The sequence below is a fragment of the Myotis yumanensis genome, unplaced genomic scaffold, assembly GCF_028538775.1.
Source record: "Myotis yumanensis isolate MYYU_CA2020_CCGP unplaced genomic scaffold, mMyoYum1.0.hap1 SCAF_3, whole genome shotgun sequence".
NCBI lineage: Eukaryota > Metazoa > Chordata > Mammalia > Chiroptera > Vespertilionidae > Myotis > Myotis yumanensis.
The window spans coordinates 149,686,841-149,711,807 of NW_027223754.1; the positions used below are offsets into that span (position 1 = coordinate 149,686,841).

A 24,967-nucleotide genomic window follows, 5' to 3' on the forward strand; every position below is an offset into this window, starting at 1 on the left:
CATAGCATCTGCTTCTTTCAAATCTCTTTCCTCCGATCCCAATTCTAGCAAGGGGTTGAGTTTTTCTTTCTCTCTCTCAATACCCTTACCTTAGTCTAACATCCCCAAGCAAACCAGGCCCTTTCTAGCCAGTCAAGGTGTTTTTTGTGTGTGCGTGTGTATGTGTATGTGTGTGGGGGGCGGGGGGGAGGATTGTTTGTTTGTTTGAGCCTCTGCAGCTCTATTATCCAGATTCAGAAGCTTTTCCACCAAAAAAAATTTTCCCTCTTCACTAAGGGGCCACAGGGAGGCAACGAGACTTTATACTAGCATAGCAATATACTGGAGATGGACAATATACTGTCTCCAGAGTAGCTGTAATATGATACACTGTGGGATGAGGGTCATCTACCCTTAAAGGTCCCAAGGGCATCTAGAAGAGTTAGAGCCCATTCTATTTGTGAAGATTAATCAAGTTTCATGGGCCAATGGATGACCCATGTGTCATCTAGGGCCACATGAAGCCTGACTATCACGCAGATGTAAGCCCTGACCTCCTTTCCTGATATCCTGCAGCCTAGCCAATGCCATTCTGTCTGCACTTCTCTCCAGGTATCCCAGTCAGTGTACTGAAGGACTGGGACAGGGTTGTCATGGGCCAGCCACAAGGGTACTGCAGAAAGCACAAAAAAGCTTCCCCAGGTGCCTTTGCCCTGGAGCAAGCCTAGCTGTGCCAGAAAGAGAAGCATAGCAGGCCTGAGACTGCCTCCTCTTAGAGGGGCCTGCTTGCAAGGCTGCCCTTTGACAGACACTCGGGAACTCGGACTTCAGGACAGTTCCCACCATTCCCAGAACTGATCACTGTGTTAGTCATTCATTGTTTGTGCAAACCACGTGGTTTATGCTGAACACCTATTTACACCTATTTACTTTTCATTTGTTTAATCCTCACCCGAGGACATTTTTCCATTGCTTTTAGATAGAGTGGAAGAGAGGGAGGGGTGGGGAGGGAGAGAAGAGAGAGATACATTGATGTGAGAGAGACACATTGATTGGTTGCCTCCTGCACACCCCCAACCAGGGCTTGGGATCAAATCTGCAACCCAGGTATGTGACCTTGACCAGGAATTGAATCCACAACCTCTTGGTCCATGGGTCCACACTCTAATCATTGAGTCAAACCAACCATGGCTGAACACCTATTTTCTTTCTGAAAGCCTGAAATTTTAGTGTATGCTATGGAACATGTGCCTATATGACCAGTCCCCAATAAAAACCCTGGGCACTAAATCCCTAATGAGCTTCCCTGGTCACAACTCATTACTGGAGAAATCGCGCACATCTTTTTTTTTTAATGTTTTTATTTATTTTATTTTAGAGGGAAAGGAAGGAAGAGAGATAGAGAGATACAAACAACAATGAGAGAGAAACATCGATTGGCTGCCTTCTGCATGCCCCCTACCAGGGATCAAGCCCACAACCCAGGTATGTGCCCTTACCAGGAATGGAACTGGTGACCTCTTGGTTCATGGGTCGATGTTCAACCACAGAGCCACACCTGCCGGGCAAATCAGGCACATCTTGTGTGACTTCACTGGGAGAGGACTCTCAGAAGTGTGTGCCTGGTTTCCCCCAGACTTCATCCTATGTGCCATTTCTCTTTGCCAATTTTGCTTTGAACTCCTTTGTTGTAATAAACCATAGCCATGATGACTTCTGTATGCTGAGTCCTGAGAGTCTTACCAGCAAACTAAACATGGCTTTGGATGCCTGACACATCACCCCTCCTACTCTACAGTCTCTTCTCATTACATTCCTGCCCTTGCTCTCTCTGCTTCTTTCTGTTCCTCAAACAACCCGAGTTCTTTCCTGCCTCAGGGCCTTTGCATGTACTACCCTATCTGCCTGGAATGCTCCTCCCTGTCTTTTCTTCTTACCTTCAGGTATCCACTTATACATAACTTCCTCAGAGACCTTCCCTGAGCACCACCAACTGAGTTATCCCTTCTCACAACACACTTATTTACTATCTACCAATCTTTAACCTATGACTCTTGTGTTTATATAGTTAAACTAGAAGCCCGTTGCACGAATATTCGCACAATAGGCCTTCCTTCCCCTGGCTGCCAGCACCAGTTTTCCTCCGGCACCCGGGACCCAGGCCTTTGGTCTGGTCGCAGTGGATAAGCCAAGCCTCCAGGCTAGGCTTCTCCACTGTGGCCGCAGCGAGGCTTGGCTTCTCCGCTGCAGCTGCAGCGGAGAAGCCAAGCCTCTTCAGTCTTCAGTCTTCAGTCTTCACTCTGGCTGGAGCCTTCAGTCTTCGCTCCGCGCCTGCGTATGCAAATTAACCACCATCTTTGTTGGGTTAATTTGCATAGTTGCTCTGATTGTCTGGTGGGCATAGTGGAGTGACACCAATTTGCATGTTTCTCTTTTATTAGTGTACATACAATTAGACTACAATTCCATAGGGTGTGGGGCCAATCTTGTTCATACTATATTCCTAACATTTATGACACAGAAAGAATTCAATCTGTATCTGTTGATAGATTAAATGAATGCATTCCTGCATTCAGATGAAAATATCCAAGTGGGGAGGAAGTGATTCTTAGAAGTCCATGCCAGCCTCTTCAATCCATTTTATGTATAACAGAACCTCTTTTTAAAAATAAAAGAGACAGCTGTTGTCCTTTATGTGTGTGTGTCCTTTCAGTGCTAATTCTGGCAGTTCTCCTGAGACACTGCAAACACTTTAGTTCAGACAGCTGACTATAATTTATCTGAACTCGGGTTTCAGTGTGAAACCGGGGAATTAGGAATGAGCCTGCTTCTAGTGGTGAGATCTCAGGTTCTGGCATGGCAGTGCTCTGTCAGCATATCTCAGAGCACCCACTCCCTAGTGACCTTCTCCTCTTTGCATTTATTTATTAGAGTTAGAAAACAAATGCCTAATGCTGAGCAATAATATTTTTTTTCAGTTTAGATTCTGAAAATCAATTGCTCTCCCAAAACACAAAATAATGTTGCCAGAATATGAAACAAAGGGAAGTTTGAATAGCCTCTCTAATAACTTCCTTTCTTCCAGTAGCTCTTGGATCATCCAAAGGGCCTGGCCCTATATTCTGAAAACTGTCATTCTTAACTTCTGTCAAATGACAAAGGCAGAGAAGGTTAAAGACAAGGGCTTCCTCTAAAATGCACAGCCATTTGAGGAATCCTTCATGATTAGGGTTCAAAGCCAGAAGACTTGAATGAAATACTACAGCTCATGGGGCTATCTGGGACAAGACTTTATTTTGCAAAGATAGGGGCGTGTCATGGGCATAGAAAGAGGCCTGATCTTCCTTACACTTGTCTTCAGAGACAAGAAGAAATCTGCTGGATGAACTGAACTTTGTCTTTGGTATGCATGTTTTTGGCCTTGACCTGAACCGTGCCAACCTTTCAAGTAGCATCTCCTATCCTTTCCCTACATCCACCTTAGGCTCTCACCATATTGAAATCTTCACAGTTACTCATTAATATCATGCTCTTTCACATATCTGGGTCTTTGTACACAGCCTTTTCTCTAACTGCATGTACTTCCCCTTCCTTTTCTACCCAAAGGACAACTACTCATTTTCCAAGAATGTGATCAGGTAACACTTCCTTGGGAAAGCCTTCCCAAAATTCCCACTAAGTGGCTCCCTCCTCTGAGTTCCCAGTGCGCTTTGGGGAAACCTTGGCTGTCCCTCTTAGAGTACTATATGTTAATAATTTGTTTGTGGGTCTTTTCCCCCACAGCCAGGCTGTGAGTTCTTCATTCATCTTTATATCTTTATAACATGGCAGCTTCATAAATGTTGATCAACTGACTGAAGAATTAAAATTGAGACTTTACCTCAGCCAGTGTGGCTCAGGGGTTGAGCATAGACCTATGAACCAGGACGTCACAGTTCAATTACCAGTCAGGGCACATGCCTGGGTTCCAGGCTGGAACCTCAGTGTGAGGCATGCAGGAGGCAGCCAATCAATGACTCTCTCTTATCATTGATATTTCTATCTTTCCCTCTCCCTTCCTCTCTGAAATCAATAAAAAATATATTTTTAAAAATTGAGACTTGTGGTGTTTGGCTCCAAGTACTAATCTCTGGACTATTAAGATAAAGAAAACTAAATGTTATGTGTTGCAATGTGTTGGAGATTTTTTTATTTACAGTATTCTAATGATTTGTTGTCAAAGTTTCCTTGGAATTTTATATACCAAAGAAAGAATCAACTATGTCCTATCTTCCTTTAATACAGACAGGCTGTAAATCAAAATTTCTCCCCTTCAAGAGTATTAGAGCCTATAGTTTATACCTTTTGTTTATGGCATATAGAGTATAGAACCCTCTGGAGCCCAACCCCATCCTGCTTCATCCAGGCTGTATGTCTGGGAGATCTTTACACATCAAGGGAATGTTAATAAGCAAGCTTTGTGCAAGATCAGCTATAGAAAAATCAACTAAGGAAGCCCAGGACCATAGGAAGAGAATGATGGTATGTGTGGCTATTTATCTCCGTGAAGATTTGCTATCTCACCTGAAGAGACATGCTGCTGTGACAAGAATTTATGTACAGCTCAAGCTTGACCTTTTCCCATGTTGAGGGAGATTGCATTACTGGGTGGCTTGGGGATTTATTGTCCCCTGTTTAACAGCAATGACATTTTCTGACTATTGGCTGCAGAGGCCCATCCAAGCTCAAGCACAGAAATTCCTGACCCTGAGATTTCTTCTCCATCTAGGGGCAGATTTCTTGAGGGCAGAGTAGTAATAGGTTAAAGGGACACGGTTTATTGGAGGAGAGTGAGAGCACAGGGGATGGCGTGATGACAAAAATACACAGGCTGCCTTGCCACCTCCCATAGAAATCCAGGCAGCTAAGTTCAAGCAGACTTGGGACCTCAGAAGTCCTGCAGTGTGAAAAGGCAGGGGCAGATGCAGGGATGTGAAAGCACAGGGAAATGCAGCAGGACTCCCCTGTCCCTCTCCCCTGCCCGCTTTGGCGTCCCTCTGCTCCATATCTAGGTCACAGCTCTACAGATTTCTAAACCGGAGACGTGATGATGCTCCAACTCGCTCCTGCAAACCTGCTCGGTGCCCCGTGATCTTTATACTCACACTGAAAAAACCGCCAGGCAACTCTGTGGACACAGGTATATTTTAAATTTCCTTTTGCTACATCTTCACCTCCACCCTCACCACTTCCATAAACTTTGTTTTTTAAAACAATGCCTTAAAATATCTCTAAGAAAATTTTAAAAATTTTAAATTTCTCAGGCTAAGGAAGTACGATGTATTAGTAATTGTACCAAAACCAAGTGTCCCCAATTAAATTAGATAGTGAAATAGATTCAAGGTAGTGACATTTTTAACGGAGAGAACTGTTTATATGCCCCAAATTCAATGTGAATCGCATCAAGTATAGCCTGTTTGCCTTCATTAGATTCACAGAGATAAATATCTCATGCAGCAATTAGCCATGAGAATGTCGATTTCACTATCAAACTGCAAGCCCCCATCTGCAGTATGCACCATTAATCACGGTCATATATAAAACTCCAAGATACAGACAAAAAAGTACATTTATCCTTTAAATTATATGCATTTATTGTTTGTGTTGTTATTTCTATTGTTTTAAAGTATAGAATTAAAAGACTGGAAGGAACCCTAGTTATCATCTTAGAGTTTTCTCAACCCTTTTCTTGTTGTTGTTAATCCTCACCTGAGGATATTTTTCTATTGATTTTTAAAGAAGGTGGAAGGGAGGGGGAGAGACAGAGAGAGAGAAACATCTATGTGAGAGAGACACATCAATTGGTTGCCTCCCACACACATCCCACCCAGGGCCTCAGATCAAGCTTGCAACCAAGGTACGTCCCCTTGACCGGAATCTAACAGGCGACCCTTCAATCCACAGGCTGATGTTCTATCCACTGAGCCAAACTGGCTAACACTCATCCCTTTTTTTTTTTTAATATATTTATTTCAGAGAGGAAGGGAGGAAGAGAGAGATAGAAACATCAATGATGAGAGAGAATCACTGATCGGCTGCCTCCTGCACACCTCACACTGGGGAGTGAGTCCACAGCCCAGGCATGTGCCCTGACCAAGAATCAAATGGTGACCTCCTGGTTCATAGGTCAATGCTCAACCACTGAGCATGCTGGCCAGGCTCAACCCCTTTTTTTTTAAGCAGAGAAATTTCTTTCCTCCAAAGAGGCCCAACAAATAAATAGGAGTAGAGTTTGTCTCGGCAAGGTCTTGGAGACCATGACCCATTGCTCTGAGGCCTGCTCCTCTCCTGGCTCTTTCACTGGCCCCCAAGAGCTCCTGGGGATCAATGTCAGACATGGAAGTGCTGACTCTTCACTCAGGACAGTCTGCAGGCCACTAATCTGGACAGAACCTCTCATTGTATACCTGAGAAAATGGATCCAGGAGTGGTTAAATTTCTAGTTGCTAACCTGGAACTAAAACACAGATGTCTACAACATCAAGCTGTCTCTTTTGAAGCAGGAAATGCTGGAAAGCAAGTGTTTACATCTGGGTCAAAAAAAAACACATGTAATCTGCTGCAGCCTTTGCAGCCCAAGATAGAAGTAATTTTTATTACATAATTTGATATACCAGTTAATGAATATATAATTCCTATCAAATGTCACAGTCATGGGGTTTCTCCTATTAAAAACAGAAATACCACATTATTCACAATAGGCAAGATATGGAAGAAACCTGTGTCCATCAACAGATGAATAAATAAAGAAGATGTGGCATATCCTATATAATAAAAGGGTAATATGCAAATCAACTGAACAGCGGAACAACTGGTCGCTCTGACACGCACTGACCACCAGTGAGCAGACGCTCAACACAGGAGCTGCCCCCTGGTGGTCAGTGCACTCCCACAGGGGGAGCGCCACTCAGCTAGAAGCCGGGCTAACAGCTGCCTCCGAGGCAACACTAAGGATGTCTGACTACAGGCCTAAGCCCTCAGTCAGACATCCCCAGAGGGCTCCCAGACTGGGAAAGGGCACAGACCAGGCTGAGGGCTCCCTGCTGCCCCCCCCCTCAGTGCACAAATGTCGTGCACCAGGCCTCTAGTGTGTGTGTGTGTGTGTGCGTGTGTGTGTGTGCGTGTGTGTGTATCCTATATAATAAAAGGCTAATATGCAAATAGACCAAACGGCGGAACAACCAAACAACCGAACAATTGGTTGCTATGACATGTGATGACCACCAGGGGGTGTGCGCGGAACATGGCAGGCATCAGCCACAGTGAGATGGTAGAGCAGGTGAGCAGGGGCACCAGACCAAGGCAGAGCACCAGTCACTGTCATCAGGGCGAGCGGTGGTTATAGAAAATTCTTTGCTCCCGCACTCTGTGGTCCCGCCTGGAACTCGCACCTGCTGCTGGTGCCAACCCTGCTTGCACTCACTGCTGGCACCGGAGCCGCCACTCACACCCACTGCTAGTGCCCGGGACCAGCCCAAATCACTCGGTGCTGTCAGCGGGTGTGAGCAGCGCCTGCCAGCCCTGATTGCCCCTGAAGGCTTCTCCACCTCCCCCTACTCCTGAAGGGCAATCGGGGCAGCAGCTGCCACTCACACCAGCTGATGGCACCGGCCCCACTCACACCCGCTGCTGGTGCCCGCCCCAACCACTCCACACCTTCAGCGGGTGCAAGCAGGGCCGGTGCCATCAGCGCGTGGGAACAGCAGCAGCAGGAGTGGGCTGCTGTCAGACAGGGGACCAGGGGCCGCAGCAGGAGGGGCCAGGCAAGGGTGCGGAGGATGGGCTGAGACCCACCCCTGTGCCTACTGCAGCCTCACTCAGCCCACAGTTCCTTTCAAGGTGCACAAATTCGTGCACTAGGCCCCTAGTGCAGTGGTCGGCAAACTCATTAGTCGACAGAGCCAAATATCAACAGTACAACAATTGAAATTTCTTTTGAGAGCCAAATTTTTTAAACTTAAACTATATAGGTAGGTACATTGTTATTAACTTAATTAGGGTATTCCTAAGCTGGCCTTTGCTAAAACGTCCTCAATCTGATTGAGGTACATTCGCTGAGGTCGACCCCTTCCAACTCTCCCATCCTCAACTCATGCATAAATCGCGCGCGCCTCCCCCGCGCTGCGTATCCCGCGGCCCGCCTGCACCGTGTTTCCCATCACCCTACCGACTGACACTCCCCACTTCTTCTAACGCCACTTCTTCAAAATAGACTCGCCCAGGCCAAAAACCGACTTCTGCACATGGGCACGAAGTTTCAATCACACTGTACGTGCGCACCTGCATGTGGTATTTTGTGGAAGAGCCACACTCAAGGGGCCAAAGAGCCGCATGTGGCTCGCGAGCCGTGGTTTGCTGACCACTGTCCTAGTGTGTGTGTGTGTGTGTGTGTGTGTATACAGTAGGTCCTCGGGTTACGTCGGAGCTCCATTCCTACAGCGCAACACATCACTGTAAGTCGGAACTCACCTACATAAGCACCTCCATCACTCACATGGAGCACATACACAGCAGTAATGAAGTGAAACAGTGAAAAACATTTAAAAGAAAGATAACAATTCCTGACCTTTACTTGTGGTAAATCTATAAAATAAAAGCCTAAGCGACCATTATGGCAGAACAACCAGAACGACCAGTCGCTATGATGTGTACTGACCACCAATGGGCAGACGCTCAACTCAAGAGCTGCCCCCTGGTGGTGAGTGTGCTCCCACAGGGGGAGCACCGCTCAGCCAGAAGCTGTAAAGAGTAGTAAGGAGCAGCGAGCCGAGTGATAAGGAGCCTGTCGCTAAGGAGCAGCGAGCCGAGCGGTAAGGAGCAAGGGATCTCGGATTGCGATAGGGCCTAAGCCAGTAGGCAGACATCCCCCGAGGGGTCCAAGATTGGAGAGGGTGCAGGCCGAGCTGAGGGACACCCCCATGCACGAATTTCATGCACAGGGACTCTAATAAATAATAAAAAACATAAAGCACATATGTACATAGGTCAAAATGACGGAACTTTTTTTTTTTAATAAATAATGGGAGATGGTGACGTAACCACAAAACTATGTACGTTGAGTTCAATGTAACCCGAGGACTGCCTGTGTGTGTGTGTACACACACACACACACACACACACAGGGTGGGGCAAAAGTAGGTTTACAGTTGTGAGTACATGAAACAGAGTTTATTCTTGTATTATTATTTATTATTGTATTATTTTGCACACAAACACACACACACACACACACAGGATGGAATTATTCAACCATGAGAAAGAAGGAAATGCTGCCATTTGTGACAACATGGACGGAACTTGAGGATATTACACTAAGTGAAATTAAGTCAGACAAAGGCAAATACTCCATGGTATCACTTATGTGTGGAATCCTTAAAGAGAGAGAGAGAGAGAGAGAGAGATCAGCCAGCATGGCTCAGTGGTTGAGCATCGACCTATGAAGCAGGAGGTCACGGTATGATTCCCGGTCAGGGCACATGCCCAGGTTGCAGGTTCAATCCCCAGTGGGGGGTGTGCAGGAAGCAGCCAATCAATGATTCTCTCTCATCATTAATGTTTCTATCTCTCTCTACCTCTCCTGCCCTCTCTGAAATCATTAAAAAAAAAAAAAAAAAACTGTTCTACAAAAGAGAGTCAAACTTACTGAGAGAGTAGAAAGTGGTTGCCAGTTGCCCCACACACAGAGGGCGACCCGCGGCAGGGGCAGGGCCTGCGAATGAGCAGTAACAGCCAACCTCTCAGTCCCTTCCCCCGGCCGTCAGGCACTGGTCACCCAATGGCAAAAGGGGAACCGGGGGTAGGTGGCGGCAGGGGGTGAGGGCAGGGCCGGCTGTGGGCAGCCTGGGAAGATGGTCCTGATTGCAGGCCAGGCCTAGGGACCGTACCCGCGCACAAATTTCACACACTGGACCTTTAGTAAATAAATATGTGAGGTAATGGATGTGTTAATTAACTGAATGGGGGGAAGGGGATCCTTTCACAATGTAAACATATATCAAATCACCAAATGTACACTTCAAATATCTTACAACTTTATGTGTCAACTAGAGGCCTGGTGCACAGATTCATGCACTGGTGGGGTCCCTCAGCCTGGCCTGCACCCTCTCGCAATCCGGGACCCCTCAGAGGATGTCGGAAACTGGCAGTCCTACATCCCCCGAGGGATGTAGTAGTGTGTGAAGAGGCAGGTGGCCAGGGAGAAGCCTGAGCCTGGGCCAGGCACTGCACTGCTCCCACTCATCCTGGCCCTGCTGTGCCTGTCACCGCGCTCCCTCAGCCCCCCCACTCAGTAGCACTGCCACGGAGGCAGGAGAGGTTCGTGCCACCATAGCTGCTCTCACCAGCCGTGAGCCCGGCATCTGGCGCCTGATGGTCAGCTGAATGGTGCTCCCGCTGTGGGAGCTCACTAACCACCAGGGTGCAGCTCCTGCATTGAGCTTCTTCCCCCTGGTGGTCAGTGCACGACATAGCAACCAGTCAAATGGTCAACCAGTCGCTTAGGCTTTTATATATATAGATTATAGCTCAATAAAGCTGAAATTTTACATTTAAAAATACTGCTATTCCACATAATCTATAGCCATGTATCTTCACTTCATACAACATGTTGGTTGTCAAATTTGTAACATGAAAAACTAATAATGATTCCAAAGTATTTCAAAAATATGAAATGCTGCATAACTTAGATTTAAGAATGTGAACTTGCCGAAACCGGTTTGGCTCAGTGGATAGAGCGTCGGCTTGCGGACTGAAAGGTCCCAGGTTCGATTCCGGTCGGGGGCATGTACCTGGGTTGCGGGCACATCCCCACTAGGAGATGTGCAGGAGGCAGCTGATCGATGTTCCTCTCTCATCGATGTTTCTAACTCTCTATCTCTCTCCCTTCCTCTCTGTAGAAAATCAATAAAATATATTTAAAAAAAAAAAAAAAAGAATGTGAACTTATTTCCTATATATAGAAACATGAACCCATGAATCTTGCTGCCTAAACCCCATACACCTCTCCCTGCAACAGCTGTGTAACTCAGGACGTATTGATACAATGGCACAGAGACAATAGAGCAGCCATTTCTTTCACAAGGAAGAAAACATGGCCCAAAGTCGAAATGGCCTGTTTCAAAAGTGGCTGCTGGCTGTCGATGCTCTTTGTGTTCTATAATAAGCTTGTTTTTCTTTCCATTTACATCAACCCTGATTTTAAGTTAACCATTTCCTGTTACTGTTCATTTTACTTTGTCCTGGGAAAAAGAGAAGGAAATAAGGTATTTCCAGTCTGGTATAAAGTGGTCCAAGCTAATTAAATGCAGTGAGAGCCAATTGACAGATTAGCCTTTCATCCCATTAGCCTGCCTGCATAAACCAAAGTCATAAACATTTAGTGAGCTCTTGGTCATTTATTTTAATGCTTTTTAAACGTGCTAAGGAGAAAGAAAAAGTTATGGGTGTTTCTACATCATTCTGGTTATGAAGGTTCTATTCATCAATAACTAATTCATTTCTATAATTGAATACCAGTTTACAAAGAACGCTTCACAAAATTAGGAATTAATGTTCAAGCCTCTAATTATCGAATAATATAGGCAAAAATATAAGTAGTTACTGAAAATATTATATATACTGAATCTGCAAAAAGTAATAGAAAGAGGAAAAAGACTTTAGAGGTATATTAGGGGGGGAAACAACTTAAAAATCACACAGGTTCAAAATTTTACCATAAAGAAAAGAGCTCCAAAGATCAGCTTACCACCCACTTATTTAAAACCTAAATTCTAGTCCAAAGAATTCAGCAGCACCCCAGCAAGATTACTGTAATGAGATTTAAAGGAATATTAAAATGTGACTATTAGGTGAAAATAACTGAGTATAAGCACACTTGCTTGAAGGTTTTCCTTAGTAAATCTATTTTAAGTCAAACATAGTCACTAAAGTCTAACAGTGATACTTCCCATAAATTTGAATTTTCAATATCAGCATCAATTTGCCATAATTGGTAAATTAGCCTGGCATTCAAAAACTAAATGTACTTTAATATAAATAAAAATTATAAATAATTCACCTGTTTTCCATGGTTACATGGCTCAGCTTTGTCCCAACTGAGCTTCCCTGGATCTTGTCATATGACCCAGTTTCTATTTATAAAGTGGCTGAAATTCATGAACATTTTTCTTCTCAATCATAAATGGTAATCTTATAACTGACCACACTATTTCTTTGCTGTAACCACCTAACTTGGTTTTTTAAAATTGATTTTAGTAGAGTTGGCATACAACATTATATTAGTTTCAGGTGTACAATAGAGTGATTCGATATTTATATACCTTATGCTGTGATCTCCACATAAGTCTGGTAACCATCTGTCACTGTGCAAACTGATCACATTATCGACTACATTCCCCTTCACCTTTTCACCCATCCTCCCCAGCCCCCTCCCCTCTGGCAACCATCAGTTTGATTTCTGTTCCTATGAGTCTGTTTTTTGTTTTGGTTTGTTTGTTGTTGCTGTTCATTTGTTTTGTTTTTTAGTTTTTACATATAAATGAAATTATATGACATTCATCTTGTTTGTATGATTTAATTAACTTAGAATAATACCCTCTAGGTCCATGCATGTTGTCACAAATAGCAAGGTTTCATTCTTTTTTATTCCTGAGTAATATTCTATTGCATATATATACCACATCTTCTTCATCCATTCATCAATTGATGGACACCTACATTGCTTCCATATCTTAACTTCAGTAAATAAAGCTGCAATGAATATAGGGGTACATATGTCTTTTTCAATTGGTGTATTCATTTTCTCTGGATAAATATGAGGAAGTTTAATTGCTGGGTCATATGATAACTCTATTTTTAGTTTTTTGAGGATTCTCCAGATCAGATTGTTTTCCATAATGGCTGCACCATTTTACAATCCCACCAACAGTTCACGAGGACTCCGTTTTCTTCACATCCTCAGAAACACTTGATATTTCTTGACTTTTTCATAATAGCCTTTCTGACATGTGTGAGGTTATATCTCATTGTGGTTTTAATTTTTATTTCCCTGATGATTAGTGATGTTGAGCATCTTTTCTTACGTGTCTGCCATCTGTTTTTGGAGAACTGTCTATTTATGTCCTCTGCCCATATTTTAATTGGATTGCGGTGTGTTTTTGCTATTAAGGTTTATGAATTCCTTATATTTTTGGATGTTAGCCCTTTATTGGATATATCATTTGTGAATATCTTTTTCCCATCCAGTAGGCTATCTTTTCATTCTGTTGATGGTTTCTTTTGCTGTGCAAAAACTTTTTAATTTGATGTAGTCCCATTTGTTTATTTTTTCTTTTGTTTCCCTTGCCCAAGGAGACATAGCCAAACAGATATTGCTAAGACCACTTTCAACGAGTTTTTTGCCTACTTTTTCTTCTAGAAGTTTTATGAGAAGTAATATTGGAAAGATGGAAAAACTAGGAGAGGGTATTCCAGGCTAGGAATGTAATAGCAAATCTATAAAAATAGTGGTGACCAGATCTCATTCAGAATACAACAGGTAATTTTCCTGAAGAGAGGGCACCTGCCAGGGTGTTGATGTGGGAAGAGGGGGCAAGCAGACAATAAAGGGTCTTCATTGCCACAATTGGGAGTCTGCATTTCACTTAGTAGGGCAGCCATTAAAATAAAAATATTAAATTATGTCAAATATTATTCCATCCGTGGTTAAAAAATAGACACAGATGCATATTTGTCTACATATAAAAATGCCCACAAAACAATCTAGAATGTTACACACAAAAAATGACTCTCAGTGGTTGTCTCTGGGGTAGGGGAAAGGTAGAGTTGGAATGGATTAAAAAGGAACTTCGACTTTTTTATTGTATGCATTTCTGCTTCATGGTTTGGTTTTGTTGTTTTTACAACAGGTTGTATTAATATATCACTTATGTACATTTAAAACAATTTCTTAAGAGAAAATTCTGTGGTAGTTTGTTCATTTTTTAAAACCAAAATGTAATTAAAACCCCAAACTTAACTAATTTTTGTGTAAAAGAAAAAAGTAAAATCTAATGTCAACTTGCCCAGCATGGTCTTTGCTGATTAGAACCTCATCATGAAACTCTTATGTTCTGAAAGGTCAGGGGTAAGTATACGTTAAAACAAAAAGACCCTTAAGTTTGGAGGGCGGAATGGCAGCCTCCAAGAGGGAAGGTGGTGGAATTTCAAATACAATCTCCTTTTGCACTCTCAGCACAGACTCTTGCTTCACATTTGGAGTCTGGTGAACTGGTCAAGAACATGGGCTTTTGCATATTGGTTATATGCAACTTACTGAATAAACTAGGTAGCTACTACTTTTTACTCCTTTTTTTACAGATGAGGAAATGGATGCACGGAAAGGTCATTTAACTTGCCCGAAGTTACACAAGCAAAAGTGGTAAAAAGTGGTAAACCCAAGTCATTTGCTCCCTGAGCCTGGGTTGTTTTTATTGTGTGTGTTTTTATTTTATTTTGTTTTAATCCTCACCCAAGGATATTTTTTCCATTGATTTTTAGAGAGAGTGGAAGGGAGGGGGAGAGAGAGAGGAGAGAGAAACATCGATGTGAAAGAGACACATTGATTGGTTGCCTCCTATAGGCACCCCACCAGGACTGGGGATCGAACCTACAACCCAGGTACTCACCCTTGACCAGAATCAAACCCTCAACCTTTCAACCTTTCAGTGCACAAAACAATGCTCCAACTAACTGAGCCACCCGGCCAGGGCTGAGCCTGGGTTCTTAGATCTTACACGGTGGGGCCCAGCTTTGGATCCCAGCCCCCACCAACCTCACAAGCCCGGACACATCCTGTAACCTCTCTAGGCTTCTGGTTTCTCCTCTATCACATGAGAATGAAATGACATAATATATTAAAGGACCGAGTACACTGCCTGGCACATGCATAACGCTCAATAATAAATTGTAGCCACTAGTATTATTATCTAATGATATCTATACAGTGAGGCCTTGACTTACGAGTGTCCTGACTAACGAGTTTTTTTGAGATACCAGCTGTCTCTCCGCCGATTTTTTGCATTGAGTTGACAGAGTAATTTGAGTTAACGAGCTCCTTAACAAGCTCCTTAATGAGCTCGGTCTCAGAACAAATTAAACTCGTAAGTCAAGGCCCCACTGTACTAGTATATATAAAAAGCCAGCTACCTTAGGGACCAGAGACCAGAACACCAGGGCCCCTCGCCCAGGCTGGCCCCACCCCCCCAGGGAGCAGTTAGGGGCGCCCCGAGGCAATGCAATAGGGTGTGAGTTCGATGGGGGGAAAGTCGAAGAAATAGAGGGGAAGGTGTTAAGGATCTGCAGGGTTGGGGTGGTCGCCGGAGTAGGTTTGGAGTGTGCTGGGGAAGGAAGAGGAAGCCCCGATTGGGAAATGGCTCAGCACAGTACCTTTCTCATTGCGAACCAGGACGGCACAGCCGTGGACTGAATGGGCGGTTGTTTCATGAGTGTCTTGGGACCAACATGTTCATGGCAGCGGCTGTACTCCCAAAACTTCACTGATTCCAAATAGTAAACAGCCATCAACTCCAAAACAGAAAAATCCTCTCCAACTAGAGGCCTTGGACGTTGCCACTCGACTAAAGGAAACACCACCTAAGGAGGAGCTAGAAAAGCCGGAAGTATGCGACCAGAGGATTGTGGGATTGTGAAGGAGCCTGGGTGCCTACCGCTAGAGCAGCGGTTCTCAACCTGTGGGTCGCGACCCCTTTGGCGGTCGAACGACCCTTTCACAGGGGTCACCTAAGACCATCCTGCATATCAGATATTTACATTACGATTCATAACAGTAGCAACATTATAGTTATGAAGTAGCAATGAAAATAATTTTTTTTATATATTTTATTGATTTTTTACAGAGAGGAAGGGAGAGAGATAGAGAATTAGAAACATCGATGAGAGAGAAACATCGATCAGCTGCCTCCTGCACATCTCCCACTGGGGATGTGCCCGCAACCCAGGTACATGCCCTTGACCGGAATCGAACCTGGAACCTTTCAGTCAGCAGGCCGATGCTCTATCCACTGAGCCAAACCGGTTTCGGCAATGAAAATAATTTTATGGTTGGGTCACAACCTGAGGAACTGTATTTAAAGGGCCAGAAGGTTGAGAACCACTGCGCTAGAACGTGAGCCTGTCATTGTGCATGTACATAGTCAGCCCTGTAGTCCTCAGTCTCGCAATGTGACTTCTGGCAGGAAATTATCTCTGTTGAGGTTTGCTGTTCCCTTGCAGCGAGGAAGATCAGAATTAAAGGTTTCATTTGTTACCTTGGTTTGAAGCGGAGGACAAGGAGCCGCGAGTACGACCAGCTCTGCGAGGAGTACACACGCACCTCACGGGAACTGCAGATGAAGCGCACGGCAATCGAAGCCTTCAATGAAACTATCAAGATCTTCGAAGAGCAGGGCCAGACTCAAGAGAAGTGCAGCAAGGAGTATCTGGAGCACTTCCAGCATGAGGGCAATGAAAAACAGATGCAGAGGATCCTGCTCAACTCAGAACGGCTCAAGTCTCCCATCACCGAGATCCACAAGAGCCGCATGAAGCCGAAACAGGAGCTGTAGACACAGACCTTGGACAACCGGGAGATCCATAAGCACATGAACAGCCTGAAGCCAGACCTCATGCAGCTGCACAAGATCCGAGACCAGTACCTGGTATGGCTCACCCAGAAAGGCGCCCGGCAGAAGAAAATCAACGAGTGGTTGGGAATCAAAAATGAGACTGAAGACCAGTATGCACCGATGGAGGATGAGGATGACCTCCCCCAACAAGAGGAACGAACCTGGTATGTGGGCAAGATCAGCCGCATGCAGGCTGAGGAAATGCCGAACAGAAAGAGGGATGGTACCTTCCTCATCCATGAAAGGAGCCAGCAGGGCTGCGATGCCTGCTCTGTGGTGGTGGATGGCGATACCAAGCACTGTGTCATCTACTGCACAGCCACTGGCTTGGGTTCTGTGGAGCCCTACAACCTGTACAGGTCTCTGAAGGAGCTGGTGCTGCATTACCAGCACATCTCCCTCGTGCAACACAATGATGCACTTACTGTCACACTGGTACATCCCGTGGGAGCCCCAGGCCCTGGGCCTGCCCCCCCTCCCCCCCCCCCCCCCCACACACACACACAGCCCGCTGACTCATACAGAGCAGGACCCCATCTTTCTGTCTGTCTGTCTCTCTTCTTTGTGAATCTTTCTCTTTCTCACTCTCTCTCTTGCTTTCTCTGAGTCTTTCTCTTCCTGTCACTCTTTCTATCCCCATCTCTGTCCTCTCTGTCTCTCTTAGTCTCTGTACCTCTAATTCTCTGTTAAAGGAGCATACCTCCTCCACCCCATGCCCCCTATCCCCATGGGCACTGCCCTCCCCCAGCTCTGGCTGCCCCCACCAGTTCCTTCAGTTCCCCCAAGCTCCCCCTGCCTGTACCTGCCATGTTTACAAAGGCCCCTGAGATGCTCAGCCCCAGCCTGTTGCCCTGATTTTAAGCCATAGACCTGGGGTCAGAGCAGGAAGATGGCAGGAAGGAACTTCTCTGGGCCACTTCCAAGACCCTCAGCTGTGACATTTGGGGGCAGGCAGGTCCCACCCCACAGACCCATCTTCCCTTCCAAACCCTGAAGTGAAATCCGCACCAATTACCCTCACATGGAACTGCTGCCCAGAAGCCCTGCTCCCCAAAAGCAAAATTATTAAAAACTAGAGACCTGGTGCATGAAAACTCATGCACTGGACAGGGGTCCCTCAGCCCGGCCTTCCCCCTCTCCCAGTCTGGGAGCCCTCAAGGGCGGGAGGCGACCTGGCGATCAGGGGAAGGCGACACCCCATCACACTTCTGCTGCTGCCACTGCCAGCAGCACAAGCCTCAGCCGGCTCTGGTTACCTGAGCCTCGGGCGGCCCTGGGCAACTGGGGGGCTGAGGGCGGGTCTGGCCACACCATGCTCCTGCCACTCCCCCTCCCCCCCCCCCCCCCCGCCATGGGGCTGAAAGGACTGGGGGACTCCGGCGGGGCTGAGGGGACTGGGCGCTGCCATCTTGTGGCTGTGGGAACCGCCATCTTTGTGATGGTGTGACAATCAATTTGCATATTCCCTCTTTATTACATTAGATAACCTCAAGAGCTGGATCCTATCTAACCTGAGGCTGCTGCAGGTACTGCTGGGCCAGACGAGATGTACCACTGCCCCCATGCAATTTCAAGGCTTCTCCTTGATCATGTTAGGTTCTGATTTTATTTTCTTGACTGTAAACCCATTTTCTCCTCTTTTGGGACAAGAACCCTGGTTTTGTCCCAAAAGCCAGCTAGGCTGGCAGGTGGATTTTATATGGTACATTGATACTGATGTGGATATAAAACATTGAACTAAAAAAAAAAAAAAAAAAAAAAAGGAAAATGGAATAGTGATGAATAAGAAACTTTGGAGACAGTGAAGGGCTGTTTCTCCAGACTGTTGAGAGCTAAGAATTAGAGTTTAATTGGGATAGAAATCCTGCTAATAGTACCTGATGCCTGAAATCTGAGCACTCTACTTTTAGGTTTTCCAGTTCAAGTTGTTGGAGACTGCCTATTAAAACATTTCTGGTTGTAAAGTGTTTGTATAGAAGCCCATAAGCATTAAGTACTTGCTGTGTTTACCATGCTTAGCTCTCTGTAAGGAATATGGAATAATGTTAAATGCCTCATGTTCTCAAGAAGCTTGACTTTTAAAATAAAAAATAAAGAAGAAATATAAATATTAAAAATTAAAAAAAAAGAAGAGGAGAACCAAGATGGTGGCGTAGGGAGCGGACCTGTGTGTGCTGCTCTCTCACAGCATCATTGAAACTATCAACTATGAAGTAAACAACCGCCACTCAGAACCATGGGGAAGTTGGCCCAGTGGGAGATCTACAACTGGAGGAAAAGAAAGAAGCGCAGTGAGACTGAGTGGGAGCTACGGAGGCACCAAAACCAGAGGTACGCAGTCACACGCCACGCGGGCTGCAAATGGATTCTCGGTTTTTTACGAACCCTCGAATCCTCTGGGCTTGCTCGGGGCGGGTCTCTGAGGCCCCAGATCCCACAGGGAGAGGCGGCCACGGCCTTGCAGTGGTCGGAGAGCGAGGGAAGCTCTGATACGCGGCTGCTCGCCGGCACCGAGGGACAAGAAATCCTGGTGTCCCGGGGAGGCGAGGGGCGCGGAGACGCCGCCATCGCTATTTCATCCGCGCTGGTGACTCCCTGTGACCCCGCCCTACCCTCAGGGCTGTGCCAGAGGCACAAGAGGGAATGACTGTGCTTTTACAAACTCTCAAATCCACTGAGCTGGTTCGGGCGGGTCTCTGAGGCCCCAGGCCCCAAGGCGAGAGACGGCACGGCCTTCCAGCGGTCAGAAAGCGAGGGAGGCTCTGGCGCTCGGCTGCTCGCCGGCACTGGGGGACGCAAAGTCCTGGAGTCCTGGATAGGCAAGGGGCCGCTGAGTCTCCGCCCCAGCGACTCCCTGTGACCCCGCCCTACGCAATTTACATTCCCATCTGGGCTGTGCCAGACTCACAAGTAGAAACGCCTTTGCTTCTGCAAACTTTCAAATCCACTGAGCTGGTTCAGGCGGGATCATGAGGCACCAGACCCTACGGGGAGAGGCAGCACGGCCTTGCAGCCATCAGAAAGCGAGGGAGACTCTGTTGCACAGCTGCTCGCCGGCACTGGGGGACACAAAGCCCTGGCAGAGATTCAAGGGGCCGCGGAGACTCAGCCAGTGCTATTTGCTCCGCCATGGCGACTCCCTGAATCTCAGCCCTAATCAATTTACATCCCCATCCAAGCTGTGCCAGGTGCACAAAAAGACCCACCTGCGCTTTTGCAGCCTATCCCAACAAATTGCAGACTTCAACTGCTCGCAGCCATGGGAGACACACTCAAGAAGCAGACCCAGGAGAACCAGGATGGCGGCATAAGGAAGAGACCTGTGCGTGCTACCTCACACAACAACATCGAAACTACCAAATATCAGACAAACACCTATCATACAGAACCATGGGAAAGTTGGCCCAGTGGAAGCTCTACAACTGGAAGGAGAGAAAGAACATTGAGACTGAGTAGGATGTGACACCAAGTACAGAGCCCAACCCAACAAACTGCAGATTTCAACTCCTCGCATAGAAAGAAGCGCATTGAGACTGAGTAGGATGTGCAGAGGCACCAAGTACAGAGCCCATCCCAGCAGGCTGCAGATTTCAGCTCCTTGCATCTGGGAGGGACGCAATCGGGGGGCAGAGTCGGGTCCGGGGCCGGCCAGGGCTGGGCCTGACTCGGCCGGCACTGTGGAACTGCTGTACCAGCAAGCGCACAAACATGCCCACTGGTCCCAGTCTCTTGTGGGGCGCTGGGGGACAGCAGACAGGCAGTCTGTGCACTTGGTGGAGGGCAGGAGTGCTGGATGTTCAACCACCAGGAACGCCTGGAGATTTTGTCTGGTGGGGAGCCACCGGCAGGGGACAGAGGGCCAAACTTCCTGTTTCCCCGGTAAGGCTGGGATGGCCCCGGTGAGGTCGGGATGGCCCCGGTGAGGTTGAAACGGTCCCGGTGTGGTAGGGACGACCCCGGTCAAGTCGAAACGGCCCCAGTGTGGTAGGGACGACCCCGGTGAGGTTGAAACAGCCCCCGTGAGGTAGGGACGACCCTGGTCAGGTCGAAACAGCCCCGGTGTGATAGGGACGACCCCGGTGAGGTTGAAACAGCCCCCGTGAGGTAGGGACGACCTCGGTCAGGTCGAAACGGCCCCGGTGTGGTAGGGACGACCCCGGTGAGGTTGAAACAGCCCCCGTGAGGTAGGGACGACCCCAGTCAGGTCGAAACGGCCCCGGTGTGGTAGGGACAACCCCAGTCAGGTCGAAACAGCCCCGGTGTGGTAGGGACAACCCCGGTCAGGTTAAAACGGCCCCGGTGTGGTAGGGACGACCCCGGTGAGGTTGAAACAGCCCCCGTGAGGTAGTGGCGACCCCAGTCAGGTCGAAACGGCCCCGGTGTGGTAGGGACGACCCCCGTGAGGTTGAAACGGCCCCCGTGAGGTAGGGACGACCCTGGTCAGGTCGAAACGGCCCCGGTGTGGTAGGGACGACCCCAGTCAGGTTGAAACGGCCCCGGTGTGGTAGGGACGACCCCGGTGAGGTTGAAACGGCCCCCGTGAGGTAGGGACGACCCTGGTCAGGTCGAAACGGCCCCGGTGTGGTAGGGACAACCCCGGTCAGGTTGAAACGGCCCTGGTGTGGTAGGGACAACCCCGGTGAGGTTGAAACGGCCCCCATGAGGTAGGGACGACCCCGGTGAGGTTGAAACGGCCCTGGTGAAGTCGGGACGGCCCCGGTGAGGTTGAAACAGCCCCCGTGAGGTAGGGACGACCCCGGTCTGGTAGGGACAACCCCGGTCAGGTCGAAACGGCCCCGGTGTGGTAGGGACAACCCCGGTGAGGTTGAAACGGCCCTGGTGAGGCTCAGACGGCCCTGGTGAGGTTGAGACTACTCCAGTGAGATTGGGACAAATAAAGGGGACCAGTATGGACTGATGAACAGGGGTAGATACAGAAGCAGAGCAACATTGAACAGAATGTTAAACTACAGTGGGAAGCCTGGGGAGGGTTGGGGGGGGGATTAAGAGACCAACTGAAGGACTTATATGCATGCATATAAGATTAACCAATGGACACAAGACACGGGGCGGAGGGGGGCGGGGGGTAGGGGCCGGGGGAATGTCAAAGGGGGGAAAAAGGAGACATATGTAATACTCTTTGTAATACTTTAAGAAATAAAAATTATTAAAATTAAAAAAAAATTAAAAAAAAGAAGCTTGAGTTTTAGGGGCAAAATCCGGCAGCTGGGCGAGTGGTTAGGGGCGATCAGGCAGGCAGGCGAGCAGTTAGGATCCAGCGGGATTGGACTTGAACCGGCAGTAGGACATCCCCCAAAAGGTCCTGGATTGCGAGAGGGTGCAGACTGGGCTGAGGGACCCCCTCCCATGCATGAATTTTGTGCACCAGGCCTCTAGTATAATAATGAGAATCCAAAGACTTCCTTTTTCTGATTTCACCACAAATTTCTAGTTGAAAAGACTGCCTTGAGATTGCTTCACACTTGCTGGGGCTTTTGTGTCACACAAGCAAGCATGAAGCATGTCATTCTGGAGAAATTGTAGAGGTAAAACAGAGGTGCAAGAAGGGCAAACACTAAAACATGCAGGAGGCCCCTCTACCTGTCCCAATTCCAACAATGGGGGTTCTGCCACCTTACAACCAAAGAGAAGAGCTACAAATCGCCAATCTCCAGAACACCTACTTCATACAGATCTTCAGTGTTCTCCTGATATTACTCAGATCTTGAAAGGGACCTACATGTCAAAGGCTGGTCGCTAATCAACTCCCCCTTCTAATAAATCATTACTTTTGGAGATTTTTTAAAGTCCACTTAACCCTTTATCATTAATATATTTTCTGTAGTGAAAATTTAAATTTAGCATTAACCCTGGCCAGGTTGCTCAGTTGGTTGAACTGTCGTCCTGCACACCAAAAGGTTACAGGTTCAATTCCCAGTCAGGGCACATATCTAGGTTGTGGGTTCCATGCCTGGTCAGAGCATGTACGGGAGGCAACTGATCAATGTTTCTGTCACATTGGTGTCTCTCTCTCCTCTTTCTCTCTCTCTCTCTTTCTCTATCAATAAAAACATATCCTCCAGTGAGAATTTTTTTTTAAAAATTTAGCATTAATATAGTCTGTTCATGAGGGTTTTTAAAATTTTTTTAAATGCTGTTGATGTGTCGATTGAACTACCAAGAGAGAATGAGTGGGAGGCTAGCAGAACAGTGTTGGTTAGCAGCTTTTACACTTTGTCCTTGTCAACCTCACTCTCATTTTTCATGATAATTTCATCTGTCAGTTGACAAGCTTTAAAATGGATTTTTTAAAAGATATATCTGTGGCAACAAGTTGCAAACTTGTTTTTTTTTTCTTCCTAGGTGTTTCTTTCTCATGCCTTTCTGAGAAAATGTCATTAATATTTCATCAAATGTGAGAGATGAATTCCATAAATATGAGCATATTTTTATTGTGAACTATTGTTGAATTCTTTTTATGGAGCACCTATCCTCAGGTCCTCTGTGACTCTGGTTTCCATAAGCCCTCTCTCCCCCCATCTCCCTATAGGAGGGACTTTTAGTTTCCCAAAGTCACCATGGCTGAATTCACAAGGCTCAGAGGCCCAGGCATGACTCTCATTTGCCAGCAACTGCTAGTTTCCTTGTAGCTCTTTGATGATCACCTGATTCCCATTGTCTTATATTAACATTTGCAGGATACTTGGTATTTCTCATTCCTACAACTTATCTGTGCCTTGGACAAATTACTTAACCTCTCTGAGTAGGTGTTATTTTTTGCTCACCTGCAATAAGGGAACAATAACACCTACTTTGTAGGTCATTGTAGGGATTAAATATGTGTAAAGTTCTGATCATAATGCCTACCACACAGCCAACATTTGATGTCTGTTATGATAATTTTTTGTCTTGAACTTATCTGACTAATGTTCTTATTTAATGAGGGAGGTGCTATTATAATGAATGGTTAGAGACCTGAATAACCCTGCTCTATGGGCTTCCAGGTGAACTTGTCCTTTGGGTCAGAATGGCCAGGGTACCCCTGTGGGAAGTCTCTTCCCAGCTTCCTCGGTGCTTTCAGAAATGACTTCTGGACACAGCTGGTGGGTCCAGGCCTCGGTCAGAGGTAGCATACCTTGAAGACCCAGTGCTCACAGTGTAGACTGAGACTAGGATTTAAATGCCAGCTCCGCCATTTATTAGCATGTGACTATGACACTAAAAATTATTCAACCTTAGTTTTCCCATGTATAAACTGGAGATGGATTGTATCTCGGTAAGAAGCACTTCCCAACTTAACCGGTTTGGCTCAGCGGATAGAGTGTTGACCTGTGGACTAAAGGGTCCCAGGGTCAATTTTGGTCAAGGGCATGTACCTTGTTGGCGGGCACATCCCCAGTAGGGGGTGTGCAGGAGGCAGCTGGTCAATGTTTCTAACTCTCTATCCCTCTCCCTTCCTCTCTGTAAAAAAATCAATAAAATATATTTTTTTTTAAAGAAGAAGAATGCAGCCCTACTGACACCTCAGTTTTAGCCTGTGCAACCCTAACATGAGTGTACCAGATTCCAACCTACAAAACTGGGAGAAAATTAATGAATGTCAATTTAAGACACTATAACAGTGGTAATTTCCTACAGCGGCAATAGGAAGACAAAAGTACTCATTTCCAATGAGAAACTCATGTTTCTCAAATTCTCTGCCCTGTTTGGTATCTTTGATTCTATCCCTCACATTTTCAGTTGTATTCACTCAGATGTACTAGTAGAGATGAATCCGTAAATTCTATATTTACTCTAAAATTGAAACCCATATTCATTATAGGATGAGAGTCAGATTGCACATCTCCTTGTGTGAAGTTTCTCTGTCATTTACACACAATTAGAGTTCAGGAACACTATTAGAGTTCAGGGAAGTCACTGTGCCGCAGAAATGAGTGTGCTTTGAACATAAAGCCAGTCAGCCTGGAGAGGCAAAAGAGATGTTTTAAAATTCTGTCAAATGCCTTTGAATCTAGATTAAGCCTAGCTTTTATAGGAAAGAACCCCAATTTCAGAAGTGACCTTTAGGTACCTAAGGGGAATGTTGCAAAGTTTCAAATGCCTTATAAAAGTCCTAGGAATGGATACAATATCACTTTTTATAAAACCTTGCAGTGCAAATTGAGCGAATTCTGGCAGAAATGCCAACAAATAGTTATGGTAGACCTTAAGGAAGCCATGGTTTATTTTCTTCAACCATTTTGTTTAGAGCCTGGGAACCATTTATAACAAGTGTCATGACAAAAAAA

General features: G+C 46.3%; 1 protein-coding gene and 1 pseudogene across 1 annotated transcript in view; one reads left to right on the forward strand and one right to left on the reverse strand.

Annotated features, from left to right (window-relative positions):
- Nucleotides 1–15,576, reverse strand: part of LOC139006370 (large ribosomal subunit protein eL24-like) — a 102,430-nt gene extending 86,854 nt beyond the window's left edge. The window contains exon 1 of the mRNA XM_070408774.1: nucleotides 15,442–15,576. Coding sequence (XP_070264875.1) covers nucleotides 15,442–15,576 — 135 coding nt within the window. The remainder of the gene's footprint in view (nucleotides 1–15,441) is intronic.
- Nucleotides 15,577–15,676: 100 nt separating this feature from the next.
- Nucleotides 15,677–17,534, forward strand: LOC139006371 (phosphatidylinositol 3-kinase regulatory subunit beta pseudogene; annotated as a pseudogene).
- Nucleotides 17,535–24,967: the final 7,433 nt, after the last annotated feature.